This window comes from Gymnodraco acuticeps, unplaced genomic scaffold (assembly GCF_902827175.1).
Source record: "Gymnodraco acuticeps unplaced genomic scaffold, fGymAcu1.1, whole genome shotgun sequence".
Lineage (NCBI taxonomy): Eukaryota > Metazoa > Chordata > Actinopteri > Perciformes > Bathydraconidae > Gymnodraco > Gymnodraco acuticeps.
Window position 1 is genome coordinate 271,299 of NW_022991973.1, and position 21,134 is coordinate 292,432.

General features: G+C 44.7%; 1 protein-coding gene across 3 annotated transcripts in view; it reads right to left on the reverse strand.

The window, feature by feature from the left end:
- The window catches only part of jarid2b (jumonji, AT rich interactive domain 2b), a 105,805-nt gene that overhangs the window by 11,168 nt on the left and 73,503 nt on the right, over positions 1-21,134 (reverse strand). For 2 of the 3 annotated variants that reach the window (XM_034200932.1, XM_034200934.1), the window contains 4 exons: positions 20,187-20,479; positions 11,151-11,366; positions 6,525-6,766; positions 28-1,453 (listed from right to left, as the gene is read on the reverse strand). In XM_034200932.1, the coding sequence (XP_034056823.1) occupies positions 28-1,453; positions 6,525-6,766; positions 11,151-11,366; positions 20,187-20,479 (2,177 nt within the window). The remainder of the gene's footprint in view (positions 1-27; positions 1,454-6,524; positions 6,767-11,150; positions 11,367-20,186; positions 20,480-21,134) is intronic. The other variant, XM_034200933.1, reaches the window with a different exon arrangement.

Below are 21,134 nucleotides of genomic sequence, written 5' to 3' on the forward strand. Positions count from 1 at the left end.
GTGTGCCCGCCCGTCTGGCTCACTTACCAATGACAGGTGGCTCGTCCATGGTAATGCCCTGAGATTTGAGGTGTTTGCGGATGCAGGCTAGCCGCTGAACGTTGGGGCCCCAGCGCCGGCCCAGCATGTGGACCCTCTGCACCTGTGTAACGAAACGCATCTCCTCGCTCAGCTTGCACTCGGGCCTCCAGTCTGTCGGGGGGATCACCCGGCACATGCCAGCCCCCTCGGCCAGTTCCCTCACCGCATCCAAGTACACCAGGGGGTCCTGGAACTCCCGTGGCGCTGGCCGGAAGACAGGGGCTTCACCCAGCGCCGTCCAGCCTTCTGGCCGGCTCCGCTGGTGGTCCCCCTCCCTCTCCTGCCCTCGCTCCGTCTGGCGGGACATCTCTTTCTCGCGTTCCCACTCCTTGTCGCGGTCAGCGGGCCGGAAAGCTGCCGGTTTGAGCTGTCCGGGGCTGTTGCTGGAAGCAAGCGGAGAGGAGGTGGTGGAGGAGGACACGGAGGTCTGTTGGGGGTCTGAGGTAGTGCTGGCACGGCTAGGATTCTGGGGGTAATTCTGGCCTGATGAGGGGGAGGAATAGGAGGAGCTCCGGGCGTGGGACCTGCTCTGCTGCTGCTGTGCTTGTCGAATCAACATCAGCTTACCGGCCGAGGCCCGCTTGGGTCGCTGGTTCACCGGCTCGGCCTTGGCTGCTGGTGTAGAGGGAGGCTGGGTGTGTTGAGGTGGAGAGGCGGAAGGTGGAAGAGTGGTAACAGGTGGAGACTGTTCAGGATCTTTTTCTGATTCATGTCCATTAGAAACTGGAGTGGCAGCTCTCTCTTGATTGGCCGCCTTCTTGCTGCTGCTGCTGCGTGTCTCCAGAGGCGTGGGTTGAAGCTTGGCCTTTTTGGCCTCTGCGACAGTGCTTTTGGCTTTCTGCTCAACAACCCCCGACCCCAAAGGGTTGAGGACCACCTCCAGACGCCGCTTGGAGTTACGCAGTCCCTCTCGACCCATGCACTCCCCCTGCTGGCTCTGTCTCTGCTCGTCCTCCTTGGCCAGGGAGTTGTGCCGCTGCCCGTTCAGCCTGCCGTTGAGGCGGACCCCAGTGTTGTGCAGCCCATTGGATAGTAGCACCTGTTTGCGGGTTTTTGCATTGCTGTGGTGAGCTGGTGACGCTGCTTTTCCTGAGTGGGCCAGCCCGTTGCTGGCTGCTGGCTGGCTGTGCTGATTGTGATTGTTCGCTGACGAAGGTGCCGAGGCGGCGCTGTTGTGTTTGTTGCTGCTGCTGAGTTTGGTTTTCTTGCCCAGTTCTTTCTGTTTGGCTTTGGTGTAGGTGACGTGGCCCTTGGACACGGTGGCTGTGTACTTCTTCACAGTTTTGGACGGCAGTCGGAAGTCGCGGCTCTTTTTGGCACCACCGACAGCTTGTGCCGAGCCCCCCCGCGTCAACCCGTTCACTTTAGAGACCTGAGTCAGCAGAAAAGATGGGAGAGATGTTAAAGGAGTCGGATAACAAATAGGATCAGAATGATGTGGAATAATCATGAATATAAAGAAGGAAATATTGGGAAAACCGGAATCATTGATCGGATCTCTGAATATTGAAAACGTTACATGCTCAAGTTAAAAATACCATTGCAACACATTCCCCTTAATGTACCTCCATACTTTTCTATAAATAAGAAAGCACCACAAGACATGTGCAGGGGTGTCGGTGCACCCACACTCTACAAACATTCAGATTGAGAACACTGCAGTAAAACATTTAGGTATTTGTGGAAACCTACGCTATTCATTAGAGAACCGATCAACTGTCTTGATTACTATACTTTCAGATGCTTTGCGCTTTTGTAAACTGCAGCTCAAAGTGCTGTCAACACAGCCGGCTGAGATTTAGAAAAGGATATGCACAAACCAAAACCAAAACCACAACATCCCGAGATGATAAACAGTTAGGAATGGGTAGGGAGAAAAGCGATGACATGAGAGGGAAAACAGGGTTGGCTACATGGTTTCTGCTAACAGATGGCTGGACAGTATGAGGTAGGAGGTGGGGTCATTGGGATGGAATAACATCCCATCGGGGCACATAAAAACAGCCTTTTATTTGGTATGGGTTTCCTTAAATGCTATAATTAAATCTGTGGCGCTATGAATAAAGCTGCTTTGTGTGTGCGTGTTTGAGAGAGAGCTGGAGAAAGGGACTGTGCATCTGTACATGAATGTGAAGTCTTGAGGCACTCAGCTAGAGTACAGAGGTGTCTGGATCCATGCCTGACTCACCGGCTACAGCTGTGGTGAAGTAGCATGGCCAAACTCAGTGCAATATCCTTCACAGCTGGATCTGTATGTGTAAAAATCCATTGTGTAAAATTAAATTGTGTATCGGACACCATCTAGCTATTTCGCTCCATCCCGTTTCTTCAAATGATATTTCCCTTGTATGCATTTCTAAGAATATCTACTCCTCTCCCTCTTCGTCTCTTTGTTGTTTTCATGGCCCACTTTCAGTGCTGCCAAGAGTTCCTCACTCCCTTTTCTTTCTCCTTCTCTTCCCTCTCCCGGATTGGCCTTTGTTTATGTGCGAAGGCTACAGCATTGATATATTCTAAAGCTCAGTAATTGGCAGTCAATATCTCAACTGGTTGAGCTGGGGTCAAGTTGTTGTAGTTGTCTTAACATGAAAAGTGGCTACCTCATACATAATCATTTTATTCTCATAGAAAATATTATTTTTCCATGTTTTTACTGACATTTTTTAACAATAACGCCATCATAGAGCCATGATTGTAATTAGAAAATGTACAATCATGTTCACTGCCATCCCTCTACAGTATCTGTGCGTCTTTCTGTCCAGACCAGCTGGAAGGTAACCCCCGAAGAAGGAGAGGAGGAGGGATGTGAGAGATGGAGTTATCAATCACAGTCTGGGCACCACAGGAGGGAGGTGACAGCCGGCCCATTGACAGGTTTGCCTTTGAAGGGCTCTCATATCACACTTGTGTGTGTGTGGACCGTGTGTGTGTGCTTGTGCGCATGTATTGTATTGTGTTTGTCTCAGGTGGCGGGGGGGCCGACACAAAGACCGGGCCATTAAAAGATAAGGGGGGACTGAAACCTAACCCTGCCACCGTCAATCATTCCCCTCCAACACACACACTCCTCCTCACAATGGAAAAACAAAGGGCGACAAGGAGAGAGGGAGGAAAAAAGGGATGAGGGGAGGAAAGAAGGGGTGAGGGGAGGAAAGAGAGACTAAAAGAAAACTCAAGCATAAACGCTGCCTAAAGAAAATATGCTCTGCACCATTGTTATAATTGTTACTTTTGAGCTAAGAATTAATGACCAATCTCACAAAGTTTAAACTAACATGTTTCACATTATTTTATAATCACTACAAGGCACAATGAGGCTGTTTATTCAATATAACACTGATGCTGGACAACTGCTTGAGAAGCAGTTGTCCAGATAGCTACTGTATTTATCCAGCCACAGTTTGCTGACAAAGCAGTGAATGTGTGAGACACAGTCATGACAGCTTCCTGCCACAGGAGGGCTCAGCCGAGCGGCTCTCTTCAGGGGAGCTCGGCAAGTCTCCATCACTTTTCTCTCTTTAATGATTTGGTCTGGTGGCAGGGAGGATGGCAAGAGAGTGACGGTGAGAGGAGAACATTGGAGGCAGAGTAAAGAGGCAGGAGCTAGTTTAGATACTTTGCAGGAGAAGACAGGAAAAGACAGACAGAAACAGCTCGTGCTAACAGCCACTGGCAGACAGAAATGAGGAGGACGATGAACAGAACAAGACAGACAATAAAGCCAAGGGGAAAAAAAGAGAACACACAAACACACAGGCAGACGGAGGCTGTTCTCGAGTGGATTTCGGTCGCATGTGAGCGGGGAAGGGGAGGGAAGGGGAGGGAGAGGGAGGTGGGTCTTGATGACATCATGTGTTGCTATAGCCCAGCTGAGGCCTGGCAGGAAGATTTTTAACAGGCAACATCTGCAGGAGCCGGCCCTGAGAAGAAGAGGGGGGGGGAGAGAGAGATAAAGAGAGAGAGAAAGAGAAAGACAGACATGGAGAGAAGCCCAGCCAGAGGATAGAAGAAGACAGGAGGAAGTTTAACCCTTGCAAAGCCCTGCTGACTGACAAAGGAAGGGAGAGGCAGGAGGTGTTTTTCACCACATATGGTCACATTCCTTTTCCTGCTGCAGTAGCTCCTTAAAGATGTGACTACACAACAGGGCAACAAAGACAAAGCTCTGTGATTGGTCAGCTTTGGTTATTTTGTGTTTTTTCTGACATGTTTCTAATAGAGATCGAAGAAGAAAACATCTGGCAATTGCTCAGTGATGTTCTTTTTTTTTCTTTCTAGCAAAACCATTTCAAGCGCGCACCTCCTCCTCCCCATGATCTCCTATATCACCCGAGCCATGACATAATGTAAACACCATAACTTTGGGTGTAAAATGAGCGCATGACACAGATTGGTGGCGTGCAACACATCCATCAAATGTCACAGCGGCGCAATGACTATCAACGGGTTAAATTCTATGCCGAACTATAAATCAATTATTTTGCCGGAGTCATTTACAGCGCGACTGCCAGGACACCTCGATGTAGAGGCATAAATCCGGCTTGAGCCTTTTTCCCCCCTCTGCTGTCTTATTAGGGAGCGATGCGATGCGGCCCTGGGCAGGTTGATTTTTAAGCAGCTAGAGAAAGGTCACTACAGCCTGGTACTAATAACACACACATAATGCAAAACCCTTTTTATAAACTAACAGGGAAACATACAGGAGCTGATGAAAGAGAACGAGAAACACACTATGTTATCTTCATTTAGTTCTTGTTTGTTTCTTTATTGTACATTTGTTGTTTAACAAGCACTTTAATTGAGGATGTCTAAAGCAACTAACCAAGAAAGTGCAGGGCCCTTTTTTTAAATGCTGCCGAATCGGCTAAATGTTTTGGCCCTGGACACTCCTCCTGTGCTCGCTGATGTGTGCAGCTGCTTTGCTGACAGACCTGCTTTTGTTATTTAATTAAAATGGATAGAATCATATTGTTTTATAAAAAGGTCCCGTAACGGCGCATGTATTTTGTTGATACAAGCCGCTATTGAATTAAGTAGAACTGAATCACGGTGAATTGAATTATGATAATGCCCTTACCCTTCGGTTTTACACACACAACCCCTAGTTGGTTTTACGGCTACATAATCACTTAACCTTTCATATGGCTTAGCCTGTATTTTCGCAGTTGGTAGTGTGTATAAATGTGTGTGAGTCTTGAACACACGTGGTTAACACACATACTGTTCATGCTAATTGAAGGGAGAGCGAGAGGGAGGCAAAAAAAAAAAAAAAAAAGGACTAATCCTTCCAAATGATTGGCGCCATGTTGTCAAGGGCAAGATCCGTCTGTTTGACACAGGAGCTAAGACAGAGAGAGTGGAGCGTGAAGAGAAAACGAGTGAAAGGGAGACAGAGGTATAACGAGAAGAAAGGTAAAGGGAGTAAAGCGCAGCGGGAGAGGAGTCAAAGGAAGCATGCAGGGTGCCAACAGAGAATTGAATGAGTAGAGGAAGAGTGATAGAACAAGTACTAGTGAGCATGTGAGGCTGAAGTTCGTATTGGCAGGCAGTCACTCTCATTGGGATTCATTGTTGGTTTACTGGACAATTCGAGCCACTTTAAAAACCCAAAGCACAAGCCTGAGTCTGCATCAGCAGCAGCACATTACAAGAACAACAACAACAACACTGCATAGAGGGTTGGCATTCAACAGGAAGGAAAAGGCAGGGGAGGAAATGGGAGAAAAGACAGAAAGGAAGCAAAGAGAGGAAAAGGCATACATGAAGAGCCTCAGAATGCAGCTGCTTCTGACTAGCTAATGTGATCAAACAAATGCCAGCTTTCTGACGACTAAAGCCACCTCTGCCCTCTTCCTTCCATCTCCTCCTCTTTTTTCACTTTGTGGGGTTGCTTGGAACCGGTTAAGTGCCATGAAGAGGGAGGCAGGCTTTCACAGCCCCTAGCCAGCACTACTAAATATAGCAGCAGTCGCAGCAGGCCAAAACACAATCATTACTCTCCCAGACACAATGGATGGAGGAAAGGAGAGGAGAGGAAAGTCAAAGGAAGAGCACAGAGTAGGCAAAGCAGAGGAGGAAATCAGCCATAAAAAGAAAGGAGAGGAGGGAGACAAGAAAGTCACAGGAGAGATCATCGAGAAGAAGATAAAGAGAGGATGTGACGGGTGGGTTAGGAAAATAAGAGTCAAGAGAGAGGAGGGTTTAAAATGGGCAACAAGCACGCTTCACCTCGAGCCTATTTATAAAGAATATTCCATGGTATCTCCAGTTGAACCACAGCTAATGCACACCAGCCACTGAAGTTTCCCTACAGGAGAATCCCGGCTGTCACTTCTCCCACTCTCCCCTTGGGAAGCTGTTTTCTTCCATTCCCTTTATCTTTGAACATTATCGCATGTTGGGTCTTTAAACCTCCGTTACAGGTGCTGCTGCCGGTACAGTACCTGTTTGCGCAGCTCCTCAGCAGCTCTCCTGGATGACAGCCCGTTGGAGGAGCCTCTGCTGCTGGCCAGGGCCTGCTCCCGCGCCTGCTCCCGCGCCTCCGCCCGCTCACTGCGCTCCCTCAGGAGGGGCGGGGGTGGTGGAGGAGGAGGTGGCAGTGGCGGGGCCGGCGCTTCCCTGCCGTAAGATCCTCCCTTAGGCCTCGGACTCTCCCTGGTCCCTGCTTTACCATGGCCGTGGAAAACTGTAAAGGAACAACAGGGGAGTTAGGGTGTGTTGCTTTTTATTATTGAGTGAGAGCAAGAATCTCTAATCAGCTTTAAGTGGGTTTTCGTATACATGAAATTAGATTCGAAATAGGCTTAAAAATTTATTAGAAAATAGGAAAATTGCGTTTCTTTTTTCACAACAGTTTTTTCAGAGCTAAGGTTAGAGGTTAGAACATCGTAATGTTCCTTGAAAATGCAATCAATGTTGAAGCTAACTGCTTACATTTTCCATCCGATATATAAAATAGGTGTGTGTTCATGTATTTCCTGAAGATAAAGAAGAGACCTTAGTTTATGTGTCTGCTAAGAGTCTAAAGTAAGGCTTTGCATAAGTCAATGTTGAGATTAAGGAATATATTATTTAGTATATGACGTACACATTTTATGTGTATATATTTGTTTTCAAGTATTGCAAACTACAGTAGTTCCTAATGTACACAAGTCCAAAATAAATAAATAAATGCAAACATTAAGCCACTGTAGAGAAAGCAGGAGTGGAAAGTTCCTATCAGGTATCAAGGCAAACATACTCTAGGACATCTTTTAGGATTTGTCAGGCTACCGTCCACCTATGCCAGTGCCAATATGTGGACATAGGTCTCAATACCCGCCTGTAGTGCAGAATGTCCTATTACCTCTGAGCACCGAACCACAACCACCAAGTGGAAAGGCCCGCACATACATCGGAGCGACAGGGTTTTGGCTAACATATAGACCAATCAGTGAAATATGCATGATTTAAGGTGTGGATGAAAAGGTCTTTATACTACATGTCAATGAACCTGTTCAAAATGGAGGTGGACTGCATGAGCCCCCTGGGATGATGCTAAACGAGTCAAACGAGAGTGAGGCAATTAACATACATATTCAATAGCTCTCTCTTCAGCTTGCATGAGGCTCAATTTAAAGTTTCATGGCCTCCTAATATCAACAGGCTGCATGGAAAGAATGACAGGAGGCCACAGCACAAACACACACAACATTTACAGCACACACAATGCACAACACAGACAGTATGCTCTAAAATCAAGGCATATGTTGTTAGATGATGTGTCTGTGCATTTTGGTTGCTTTCATTTTATGTGTCTATCTGCAGAAGTGTGTATGTGCTATACTGAAAAGGTGTGTATCCAATCATAACCTGAAGTGAAAGTCTGCAAGTCTCTGGGGCTCCAGGCTCCATAAGAAATGAGAGAAATCCTGACATTTTGAGGAGTGAGCTAAGCAAGAAACTGAGCCCAATAAAAGCGCTTTAATGTAGCTGTGTCAACATGGCCGAGTGGGAGAGAGAAACGGAGAGCTGATGAATCGCCTGCAATGTCGGGCCTTCCTGTCTCTCTTTAGCTCCTAGAATACAATCTTTCCCTTTCCTCTACTAATTATATTTCTTCTTTTTCTCAGCCCTCCCTCCCCTCCCCTCCCTTCCTCTCCTCATCCTCCCTAAGAGCCTATAACTCTGTTCCTGCTGGAGAGTGGCCCAAAGCTGCATATTAAAGTGTCACGTTTGACACCAATCTTAAAACCCACAAAATGTACTGAGGTGTGTGTTTGACTCTTTGTGTGTGTGTGTTTCTGATACAGCACACACACTTTCTCTACACAAGGACCCAGTCTTGACCGTGTGTGCACACCTATGTGTGAAAACGTCCTTCTCTGTGTCCATAACCACTTCATCTCTATTGTCCCCAACAAAGTCTATCTGCCTTTCCCCCCCCTCTTATCTATGTATTTAGCATATCACAGTGAAGGCTCCGAGCTGCTTTGCAAACAGTGTTTGTATACGAGATAAGAAAGCAGACCATTCTGTCCTCACGCACACCACAAGCCTGGATTTGTTCAAGCAGGTTACAAAAGCTGCTTATACAGATATACCTGTTGATGTACAGTTTATGTTTCAAGCTGTTTTCAAGCGTTCACCTTTTTAACCTTACTGCCGTCGATTCTACAGACTGAGGATGGGAAGTGAGTAAGGGAGGGGGAAAAGGAGGAACCATGAAATCCAGTAGTTGTTTTGAGGGGAAACGCCTGGCCGGAAGGATTGTGTGTCCTCGACGTCAGCCAAGAGTGAGGGCCTCCAGGTTGAAATATTATGTATATGGCTCTGTAAAAACTCTAGGACAAATATATAGGATTCTATAAACTAAGTAGTATACACTGTAGAAAAAGTCCCACAGTCTTGTATTTGTTCTATCCGTACTCAAGCCCTAGAAGTCAGATGTTCTTAATGTAGAATAATTATTTAATTGTTGGCATTAAAAAGATGCAGCTTACTTGTTTTCATCCTCATGTACGCTGGGATTGGGAGTGGGTCTGTTCTCATGGGCTCAATCTCCTAAATGTTCCGCACAAGTGTGTGTATGTGTATTCATCCAAAGGTCTACGTGCCCCAAGGGGTGTAGTATGCTGTCAGTGCGCTGTGCATGTGTCGGGGGCCCCTGCCAGCTGTTGCAGTGTGCATAAACACTTTGTTAGGGCTTAGCAAGCTAAGTGTTAATTGGGGTGGAAAGACTTGATGTGCTGCTCTGCTCTCCCATGTGACTAGCCCTGTCTCTGCAGAGGAAAACAAGAGTGCAAACTTAGGAAATGTCTCACGTTCATGCAGAAAATAGCGCTACTACTCTGTCCCGTGACTGGTTCGGTTTACGGCCTGGGTTTTTCCTCTTCCTCCGTGGAATTTCTCCATCATTTACCTTCTCCAACTCCTTTTCTCTCTGTCCATTCCTCTTTAGCTATTAACTCAACTCCCTCTTCATCTATATCATTCTCTTAGAGTGCCCTATATATATTTCCTCTTACCTCACCTTCAACCCTACACAATGCACTTCTCTTTGATTTTGCTCCGTCCTTCATCTCTTTGGATGGTAAACACAGGCAGCATATGTGTGGCCTATTATGGCGCGTTTCCACTGCAGCGGGTAGCTTGCTTTAAGCGTGCCGAGCGGGGCCCGTATTGGTTGCGTTTCCACTTGGCCTAGTACCGGCTAGCGGGTCCTAATTCACAGTTTTTCTGGCCCCATAAAATCGTGGTTCGAGGGCCAGAAACAACCAGGCTGAGTCGGGCTGAGTATGCTAAACTAGAGAGAGAATCGCTGGCAAGGGGGCTACAACTACAACAAGATGAACATATTTGACCGTGATTTAATTGTAATACACGTTTCAAAACTGATGACTGGTTAGTAAAAACCATGAATTAATGATTTTACAAGTCTGCAGACAGACGGCAGGCGAAAAACCCTTTTAAAATGCGTGTTTTCTAAATGTAGCTTGGCTAAGCTAACGTTATATATGCTCCGACCGTCCACACTCACAACAATGGCCTATACAGACATAAATAAACCAGCGACTGTATTCGCCATGACACAGGCAGTCTGTGGTTTGTACTTGTTTAACTTTTGTCTAGTTTCTGAACAGATATGAAGAGCTGTGAGCTCTGAGTGCTAAGAGCTAACGGCTGTGTTGTTTTTCTGGGGCGCTCATTGAAGATGACGTCACGGCTCCGCCTACACTGTGTTACGGCCCGTCTACACTACAGGCATCAAAAAATCTTGAAGCTGGGCGTGTCTGAAGCTTGGCTATTTTTTGCGAGCAACGCGACCAACATCCAATCACATGAATCTCCCGCCCCCGACATACAAAGCAATAGCAATGTTAAAACGAAGTAAACTGGATATAAACTCCACAAACAGGCGAAAACCTACCAGTTTCACCCACTGTCTCTGCCACCTCCCTCCATGCCTGGTTCCTCCGGTTTGTATCCCGGTAAATAGTTCTGGTCGTAAAGAACCGGGTGATTTGCTACCGTAATTTCTCGTTTGGAATATGAGGAAATGAACTGCGGTCTGGCTCTCCCAGCTTGCACGCGGTTTGATTGGCTAGCGCTTGTACTGGCGGGAATTGCAAAAACGGGATTTGATTGGCTGATGTCAGCTTCGAAAGCATCGGGAGCATCAAAAGTTGAACATTGCTCAACTTTTGATGCTCACGATGCTTGCAAAGCCATGCTCCGCTCCCCACAATGCAGTTCGGCGAAGATTCAAAATCTTCTACGTCACCCCATTCAAATGAATGGGCGAAGCGTTGAAAGCATTTTTCGATGCCTGTAGTGTAGATGGGCCGTTACTATAGTAACTACCCCAGTTCCTAAACTGTAATGGAAGCGCAGCATTAAAGTGAACCGGGCCTAATAAGGCCTAACCAAACCGAGCCAGGCCGAGCGAGGCTGCAGTGGAAACGCGCCATTAGACCCAACAGTCTGTCTCTGCTCATATTCCTGACTACATTTCCCATCAAGCCCTTGGAAATGTACGAAAGGACGTCACTCTTTACGTGCTTATGCCCAGGCGTTAGTCCGGTCCTTACCATGCCCGTTGAGCGGCTGCCTGCCGGGGAGCTTGCCCTTGCGGGGGGTGGAGTGGCAGGAAGAGGAGGCCTCGGCCTGGCTGTAGCTTCCCCAACCATGAGAGTAAATCCCACCGTTCCTCACTTCCTCCACCTCCTCGCCTTCATCATCCTCCAGGTCCTCCTCCTCCTGGGAGCTTCCAAAGTAGGCCATGTTGCTAGGCAGGGCCGCTGAACCTGAGTGCAGAGAGAGGGACACAGAGAGGTTAATTAATAATAAAGAGGTAGGTGGGGGGAGGAGGGTAGGAAAGGACAAATAAATCACAATTTCAATAAAGAAAAAAGCACTGAAAAACACAGATACTGTTTTACTGTATGTCAAAAATCAACTGCCTTTTTGGAATGCACCAGCTTTCCAGGCTTGTTAAAACAATATGTTTTTCATTCTAATCTCTGAAATGACAGTTGAATCAACATCAATGTGTGAGTGGTGAAATATTAATGTTAGAATAGAAGTTGCTCAAGCATTTGTGAATAATGGGAATTGTGCTGCTGTTTCTTTCATCTGTTATTATCCCAGCTGGTGGCCTATTGATGCTTTGTAAACCGCTCTGCACACAACGGCACCATTGTTGCATTCACAAACTAAAACACACATGTAATCAAGGACACACACAGCACAATGTTAAAATGATTTGTAAAGCGATGACAGTTTTACTACAACAAAACACCTACTGTTTCTGAATGAGAATAAACCTCTTTTGCCTTCCAAAGCTCTTCTTACAATGTGAATATATGGATTTACCATTCATCTACTAACAATGACCTGTGACTGTTTACCGTCCTGTACATTTTTCCTGTGACAATGCTTTGCAAATGTAATTCCAAGACAATAATAATAATAAATGTAGTGGTGGTTTTCACAATATGACTGGTATAACTATGCACCGTATAGAAGGAAAGGGGGGGGGGGGGGGGGGGGGGTGATGCAACATATGTTTAAAGCTAGAAGCTTAAGCAATGTGAGCATGAAACGGGTCGTCTTTCCAAAGAGAATCTCCATCTTGACAGTTTTATTGAGACATACCATACATGTGCTATGATATCTAACTCTGTAAGAGAGTGACTTTAGAAAACCAAAGAGTAACTGCGGAGCTAATCCCAAATCTGCTGCCTTCACTCTTCCAAACGGGATTACTGTCAATCTCTCCCACTATTTGGGAAGAAAGTCAAGGTTCGTTTTCCATCACACTCAATCACTTTCTTTGTCATCTCTGAGAAGTCTAGCTCAATACGTGCTGGAAAGAAGTAAATGGTGTTTGGCAGCAGATAGCCTATAATGTTACCTCAGTTAGCTGGATGTAGACACACACTCTCATAAAAAGGTCATAAAGCCCAAAGCTATGTTATTAAATCTCATAATGTTGCACTCGTAAATCAGGGTGCAAACAGCTGGCCCTCTCTTATAGGTGCAGGAATAAAAACTAAGACGGGCTTGTAGAGAGTAGCTTTAGCAACAGGCACTTTATGTTTGGAAAGATATATAAATATATGTACACACAGGCACAGTTGTATATCTTTTCGGATTTTCATTGTGCTGCATCATGCCTCTGTGCTTCCAGAAGACTCGTAAACATTTTCCAGTGATATGCTTCAACAAACCCTGTGGCTTTTGGCCCGCAGTGTTAAAAGGGCATTAATGGAAAGCAATGCACGATTATATGTCAATTAAAATGATGTTAAGCCTCTGAAAAATAGGCTGAATTTAACTAGCTTGCATTAAGCTATACAGAGCACTTGAAATTACACAGAGTGAATTAAGCCTAGCCAATTATTTAATTAGCACTCTTGTTATAGAGGGCACTTAATACTTATCTGATATTCTACACATTTGTTATTGTGTACATTATAAAGTTGCTTAATAAAAGTACAACAAGTCATACACCAAAATAATTCAATTAAACAAAAAGGCATTCATCTTATAAAGAACATAAAGCATGTAGGAAATTAGCACTTTCACTTCAATAGGTCTCTATTTGGACAATATGTTTTAGATTGGAGAGACTCATGCATTAATAAATGTTAAAAAAGGGATCTTTTGTCCAAAATGTAAGACAAATACAAGTACACTGTAAGTGGACAATGGAGCTCAGTGTGTGTGTGTGTGTGTGTGTGTGTGTGTGTGTGTGTGTGTGTGTGTGTGTGTGTGTGTGTGTGTGTGTGTGTGTGTGTGTGTGTGTGTGTGTGTGTGTGTGTGTGTGTGTGTGTGTGGAAACCTACTTAAACCCTGAATGAGTGTGTTTTCCCTATTGACAGAAGATTGGACATAATAGAAAGCTTAACTGATGCAGTCTGGGTGCGCGGAGAAAAAAAAAGAAGAAAAACATGTTTATTTATTGACTTTTCATTCCTGTATAATCATTTTGCGCAAAGATGGCACTGTTTGTCAGAGCACTTCATCCTTCTGGGATTTCATGAAGAACAGCTCCAACGCCTGTGTGTATGGGAACGCCTCTGGTGCTGGTCCATTAACTGGCACAATGAACACATTATTTCATCGGTCATTTCTAAAGTCTAAACTACATCTTTGAAAATAGATTAATTTTCATTTTAGGCTGCACTAACAACTGTTATTGGCCAGTAGGGGGACCTCTGGTTAGCATATGTCACATCACATTTATTTTGAAAGCCTAGTTTTAATCTCATTCTCGTATCAAAGCTTTTTCATACACTGAGAAGCAGAGCAACGTAATAAAAAAAATCTGATTGTGCCTTGGATCACACTGTTCACTCAGCAGCTCTGCCAGTCTCTAATTATCCCCTCAGAGAGCCGGAGAGACGGAAAATAATCTGTAGCCGTTGCAGATTTCCCGGACAGATATTATTAGTTTTACCTGCCCTCTTTAATTTCTAAAAGGAGTCAGTAGGACAGAAACTAACGGCGTCTTATATAATCCACAGTAAACCACACATGGGCTGTTTCTTTGCATGCTGGGATATATTCTCACACCACGGCCGGTAAAAGAAGTCCCAACCCCTGTCCGGTGTGTGTTAGTGTTGTGGTTTCTTGGCACAGCATCTGAAGTGGGATGCAGACCATTATAAGTGGTTGAACCCTTGTAGCGGTGCCACTTTGTAGCAACATACCATTTTCTGGCTTTTAACCAGCGGATCAGCCCTGGGAGGTTAGGTGACCGCAGCGTACAATACATACACACCAACAGATGCAAAAAAGCCACACACATCCACCTAAAGACACAGTCTCACACACATGAACAAACACACCGCTCAGACACCTCGTTTATCTTGGTGACAGAGCAAACGCTCCTCTCTTAGACCAAACAAACACGGCGAGGCGGCACACACACACTGGCCCAATCAGCTTCTAATGACTTGCTTCATAAGCTAAATTGCTGTAATTTACTGCTCTGAACAGGGGTCAGAGGGCCAATGGCAAACAGACCACAGGGGCACACATGGAGGGAGGAGGGTGTGTTTGTTTGGGGGTGCAAGGAAGTGTTGAAAATTCTCAAATACATAAGAGGAAGAGTTTGTTTGTGCCTTTTGCAGTACTTGTGGGGACCAGTTTAACAATGCAACATTCAGGGTTTGGTAATAAATGCAGGTTGTCAAAAGGTATATAGAGTGGAAACTGAAAAGAGGATGGAGCAGACCGTGGCAGTGAGTCAGAAAATATTAGATGGACAGAAATCGTTTTTGAAAGAAGCAGAATGTGAGAAGGCAGCAGACATCAGACAACAACAGATGTAACAGCACAACTGTATCCTCTAATATATTCAAGATCCCCGAAATAAGACTGTCTAGGATTTTGTGATAGAAGGATAAGGACACAAAGAGAGACAGACAAAGCCAGCCTGCCAAACAGATCCAGTGGACCAACACCGACCACTGGCATCTCGACTAGAGGAGTGGCTGTGGAGCTGAGAAACAGTCAGCTCATAGAAAACACACACAGCACATATAAACACATCTGTGGTTCAAAAAACATATCTCAGTCCTTCTTCAAGGCCTCAAACCCAATCCCCCAATTACACCATCTTTTCATCCACCTCATTCCGACCGCAGTCAAATCATAATTAGGTCTGAAGGAATCTATTAGAATTGTCATTTTTAACAGGGCTCTTGGGTATGTGGTGGGAGGGGGGGGGGGGGCATAATTACAAAACCTCAATTCTCTGGCTACTCTTCCCTTTTGTCCCCTTAACTGGAACTGAAACAATGAGGACAATTTAAATAGTCAATCAGGAGGGTTTAGCTGCCATGGGGACATGTGGACGTGCTTATTTAGAAACAAAGTGCTGCATGTCTGCACAGGAAGTTTAAGGCGTTTTTAAGGGAAGGTCAAAAAGGGAGACAAATGTGGGTTTTCTGGCATGGAAAAGTTATCTCCTACAGCTGAGCTCTGCCAAAACTGTTCATCAGTCAGTAAAGGAGAAACAGAAAGAGGGAGACAGAGAAGATTAAGGATTATGTCTCCAATTGACATTCCTTAATGTCAGCAAAACCATTAACCCCACAACAGTAGCTGGAGGATAATGCAAAATCACTCTGTGTTGCCCTACCGACTTCTGCTTAGCATCATGATTGACAAGAAAGTCACAACGCTACTCGTAATGTTTCCAGGCTTTAATCAAATAGCAATCACACATTAGAGAGAAAGCAAAGTACCTCATACCTGAGGGGAACTCAGTTGTCACAGCAGCAATGCACTTGAGACACATGAGAGTAGCTGTCGGACTTGAAATCCTACTCCCAGGAGTGGAAATGTGCGTCTAGTTAAGCGAGATTCTCAGACAATAAAAATACCATCAAACAAAATCAAATCCAACAATCTAGCTACACACAGCTCCCATAATTGGCAGTGCTTTCTTCAAAAACCAGATGTGAAAAGTCCACATTTGCCTCCTATGTGTAATCACGTACTAGAGATCTAAGGTCTTAGGTCAGGGCTGCGAGGTTACGCAAGCAGAACCGAGAAACTGGACTCGCTGAACCAGAGAGAGGCACCCTGCTAGGGCCGCTGGCAGGAAGGGGAGAGGGCCGGGGGTGCAGTGAGGTAAACAGTGTGCACATATTCACTGGCATACACAGAATCACAAAGAAACTCACACTCCTGGAAATAAAACCTTATGCAAGACACTCATTTCCAGGAGTGTGTGTGCAGAGAGTTATTCATTTACTCTCTTATCTGTTCTTATCTCATCCGTGTCAATGTGTATATCGTGATTGTGTGGGAGTGTGTGCATGTGTGTGATTGTGCCTCAATGAGGACAAACTTCATTAAATACATCTATCCAAAAAGGACATAATGCCTGGTATTGAATGTTGAGTATTTTGAAGATGCTCAAACATGTTACATAAAGCAGAAGAGAGAAACAAGTGGTGATTGACAACAATCATTCCTAAAATAGTGCCCTATTACCCCAAATAGCTTTGGAATGAAAGCTTTGGATAATTTGTAAAACCTGGAGCAAGCCAACATCTAAATGAGTTCCTTCTGCTGCTCTCAGTGCTGCCCCCCCCCTGCCAGCAGCAGCACAGCACCCTCCTCCAGGTTACCAGAGGCAGACGCAGCCAGAGGCAGACTGTCTGGCTACCACCCAAATGGCTTTCTCCATGGATATAAACAGCGCATCTACAGGCCTGGACCACACATGAACACCACTCCGAGAGCACGGGCAAGGACTAGGCACTCAGCTAGTGTGTGAGGGTATGTGTGTGTGTGTTTGCAGGAGAAAGAGAAGAGCAGTGAGATAAATACAGAATATAAGCCCTAGACGGTGTGGGTGGTGAGCATACATGCTGTGAATGCTGCCATACAGTAGACAGAGATCTTGTTTTTCACTTCTATCTGTCCAGTTACTCCCACGTTGCATCAGAATTATTTCCTCAGATACAGCAACAACACCACACTTCATTGGTGGGGGAATACAAATCCCCAAAGAATGACATGTTGTCTATTATAAACTCCAATTGGATGCATGAGTAATGTGCATAATGGAGGAATACTTAAATGAAATGTCAAAACACAGAGTGGCATAAGAGTTCAGATTTCACAACATTTGATTGTTTTTTTGGTGGCTCACTTTACAGCTTGAAGTCTTTCATGTTTTAACTGCTTTTATGTAGCTGTCCGAGTGAGTGATGGATAGAAGCCTTTGTGGTGGATACGTAATGTTTACCCGATAAGAAATGCAAACACTGCAGTGGGTGTGTTTACACATTGTGAACGTTTGACCAGGGACGGATCAGCGAAATCACCACTGATAGGGTTAAAAAGGTATAAATGTTGCCGTTATAACTTCAAAATATGAGAGAAGAAGGAGAGAGAATGACGGGGGTAATAGATTGGGAGATTTCCATAATATAGCTAGAGCTCCTGTCAGAGGCATTTTGGTAGCAGACATGAAGCAGCCTAATGTGTGTGGTGGTCAGATCACAAGAGACACAGGTATCGCAATCTTAAAAGGGGTTTTTTGGGGTCTCAGACGATATCAAAGAGGCGAGCCCCTTTGCAAAGATTAACCAGGGTTAACACGGTTGTCCTCGTTGGCTCACTCCACACCCTGGATTCTGCATGGGCACACAGGAGATAAGCACAACGGGCAACACCAGTATAGTGAGCATGGATTCATACACACACACACACGTACTGACACACAACCTCAAGGGCTCTGCTGACATTCTCCCATGTCCTTCTTTTGGTAAGGGCCCCTGCATATGGGTCAAATGAGAGGCCAAAGGCAAAAAAGAGCAGAAGAAGCCCGCTCGGGAAAATGTAAGACTTGCAGAATGAATAGAACAAAAACACACATATTCATATCCACACAGAGCTAACTGGATCTATAAATACAGCGGTAAAGCAGGGGGCAGCACAGTGGGAAAAGCCCAGTGGAAAACCGCCAATTGTTAGCTTAGCAGCCTAGCTCTAAAATTAGCATTCGTAGGTAGCAAAGTAAAGCAGACCTTGCAAACATAAGTTTCAAAACACCATTCCTCACCTTAATTATAAAGAGAGAAAGCAGAGAGACTGAGTCGGAACCACCTACTCCTCATTAGTCCACCACTGCACACGCTATGGTGGGGTTAGTTTAGCACCCAGAGCTCAGAGTAATCTCAGCTTCAAAGTATATGGGACATTATATCATTAGCCTATGTAACTTCCTGGCCTATATATGCTAATCAAAGCCCCTCTCACCAAAGGCTTCAGTCGATTTTTAGCAACCTTCAATTATAAACGTTCTTGAATGAGCCCTGTAAGGTTAAAATGACATTCCATAATGAAACTATTCTCGTCAGAATAGCAACGTATAGCAGTCACGTCCCAATCTAACTTTGCCGCTCGTGAGTCTTTAGCCTACTTTGTACGACTGGCAGAGGTTAATGATGATAACAGTAAATTCATCTGGAGCCCGGGCCTTTGTCTTGAAAATAAGTTAATTCTGGTTGTGAGGACATGTTTAAGAAAAAGGAGAGTAGGATATTGAACAAAAGGTAAAAAAATATATAGCAAAGAAGTCACGACCAAGGTTGTTTAAAAAAAAAAAAGGTACTCAACTTTTTTAATATTCAGCTTTGAATGCGTCACTCCCTCTCCTTTCATGTTTCATAAAAGAGTGATTTAGTACAGCCCATATTAATGTAGAGCTAACGATTTATTGAAGGTTACAAGGGTCATTGTACTCTCTTACATCTTATCCGTACAAGACTGCCTATCCTACAGGACATCTAGTACACAATAGCATTGTTACAACACCTATTTTAATCGAAAGATATATTTTAATATGGATATTTAAAAACAGATTGGTAAGCACTCCTTACATCTGCTATATAAAGTTAATAGAATGTACTTCAACATTCCCTTTATAGATAAGATTATATTTATGTGTATTGTTTTTGCTCAGAGTACTGGGACAAATACATTTAGTCTCTTTTGTACTTGTTTTTCTCAGATTTATAAAAGATAATATATATTTTCAAGAATGATTCATTGGTCTTTAGCCGTAAAACCATAAAAGAAAAAAATGAAAAAACTAGCCAGAAAAGTGAGGAGAACATCTTTACCATCATGACTTCTTTTTTTGTTGGCCAGCAGATATACATCATAAGCAACATTAATCCTTCAATAACTCCAGCAGAAAAGAGAACAGCCCCTGTGTTTGTGAGTTTTGGGGGTTGGAAGATGTAAATTGTATTACATTACAGGTGTGTGGCAGTGGCTTGGTGGGTGTATTACCTAATTATTTTGGTTTACACAATCCCAATAAACAGAGCTCAACACACAATCTCTGCTGCTAATTACTCTGACATGGCTTTTACAGTTCCTTTGACATCAGAGATGCTACATAGTGTCGATGAACCCGTGCAGTGTTTGTAGTCTGGGGGGGGGGGTGTTACTGTGTATCACTACAGTAAACGTGCAAACAGCTGCTGTGGTAGAGGGTGATAGGCAGGGTGTTAAAGAGACAGATAGTTGTTGAAAGGTAGGAGGGGGAGATGTGTAAGCTGATGAAATGCTGGATAATCTTAGCCTTGGGCGAGCATACAGATATTTGCAGTATGTGTGTGTGCGCGTGTGTGTGGTTATGTGTGTGTGGTTATGTGTGTGTGTTAGAGAGTGAAGGGTGGTCCAAACCTGACAATATTTACTACCGGTATATGTGCTCTTGAATAGCTTGTGAGCATAGTAAGGCGTGTTTAATATAATATACGAGACAATCCTCTCGGTCTGACAATACCAGCACTAGGCTGAACACACAGACACAAACTGGGATCAATAAAGTATCTATCTATCCATCTAGGCTAGACAAACCATATGACAGGTCTTCGAAATGCTGCGTCATTAGCTTGCAACTATAAGCTTACATATTGCTGACCCGTACAAAAACACCCAAACAGTAGCAAATTCCAGCCAAAGAGCTAGTATGTAATGTGCCTTTCTACCAATTACCCATGCCATGGGGTCATATTAAAACATTTCATATTAACAACACGTATCTGCAGCTTCCTTAATGAACAACATTGCTCCTTGTTTACCATTTGTTGCGACTCTGCTTGTATTTGCGTCTCCCTCTGCTGCGTTCTGCAGAGTCTTACCTCTGAGGCAGAGGAAGGTGAGGAAGTCTTCGGTCTTGGGCTTGCGTCTGGACAGGTCCTGGATGGACAGGGTGAGGGCTGAAGCAGAGAGGGTGGTCAGGGAGGTGGAGGTGGAGGGCACGGGGGGCAGGACAGCAGCAGTCAGGCTGCCGGGGTCCGCCACCTTGACGGGCGTAGTGCTCGGAGAGTTCGGCTGCGACTGGGCGAACTTCCTCTGGGCCTGGAGCCGAGGTCTGAGAAGGAGAAAACAAGGAAAGAAGGAAGAGTAAGTTACTGATGAATATTTAATTACACTTCGCAATGTAGGAGTCTGCAGCTGATTAATATCTCACTATAAATATTTTACACTCGTTTTTTTGTTTTGCTGTGGCGCAGTGGCATTTGGATGTTGGATTGCTGAAACAATTACTCAGTAGTGAAGAATTAATCAGCTCTGTGTTCAATTGCATATTTGTTAAGTAAAAAGTGGTTGTAAGCCCATCATGGAGGTGCAGATAGCCACACATGTACCTGTTCACATGGTCATTGAGTGTATTTGTAGATGCTTTTTTGATTCCTGTTGAGTACTGAATGAAAGATGATTCCAGAGAACAACTAAAGTCTCTTCATCTTAAGAATAAAGATGAAGCAATTCCCTTTTTATTCTCATTTCCTTCGCACCTTTCCACTGTTAAAAGTGCCTCATTTTCTCTTTCCACCTCTAACATGCGCTTTCTTTCCTCTGTGGCGCACAAAGCTTTTGAGAGGTCTCATTTCCCCCTCTGCGTGTCTCTTTTCCTTCTTTATTTCACAGTGTGTGTCAGTTGAGGTGAGGGAAGGAAGAGAATCTTAAAGAAGTGTGTGTCTGAGAAATAAAGCCATGGACGTGCCTGTCCTATGCTTCCCCTC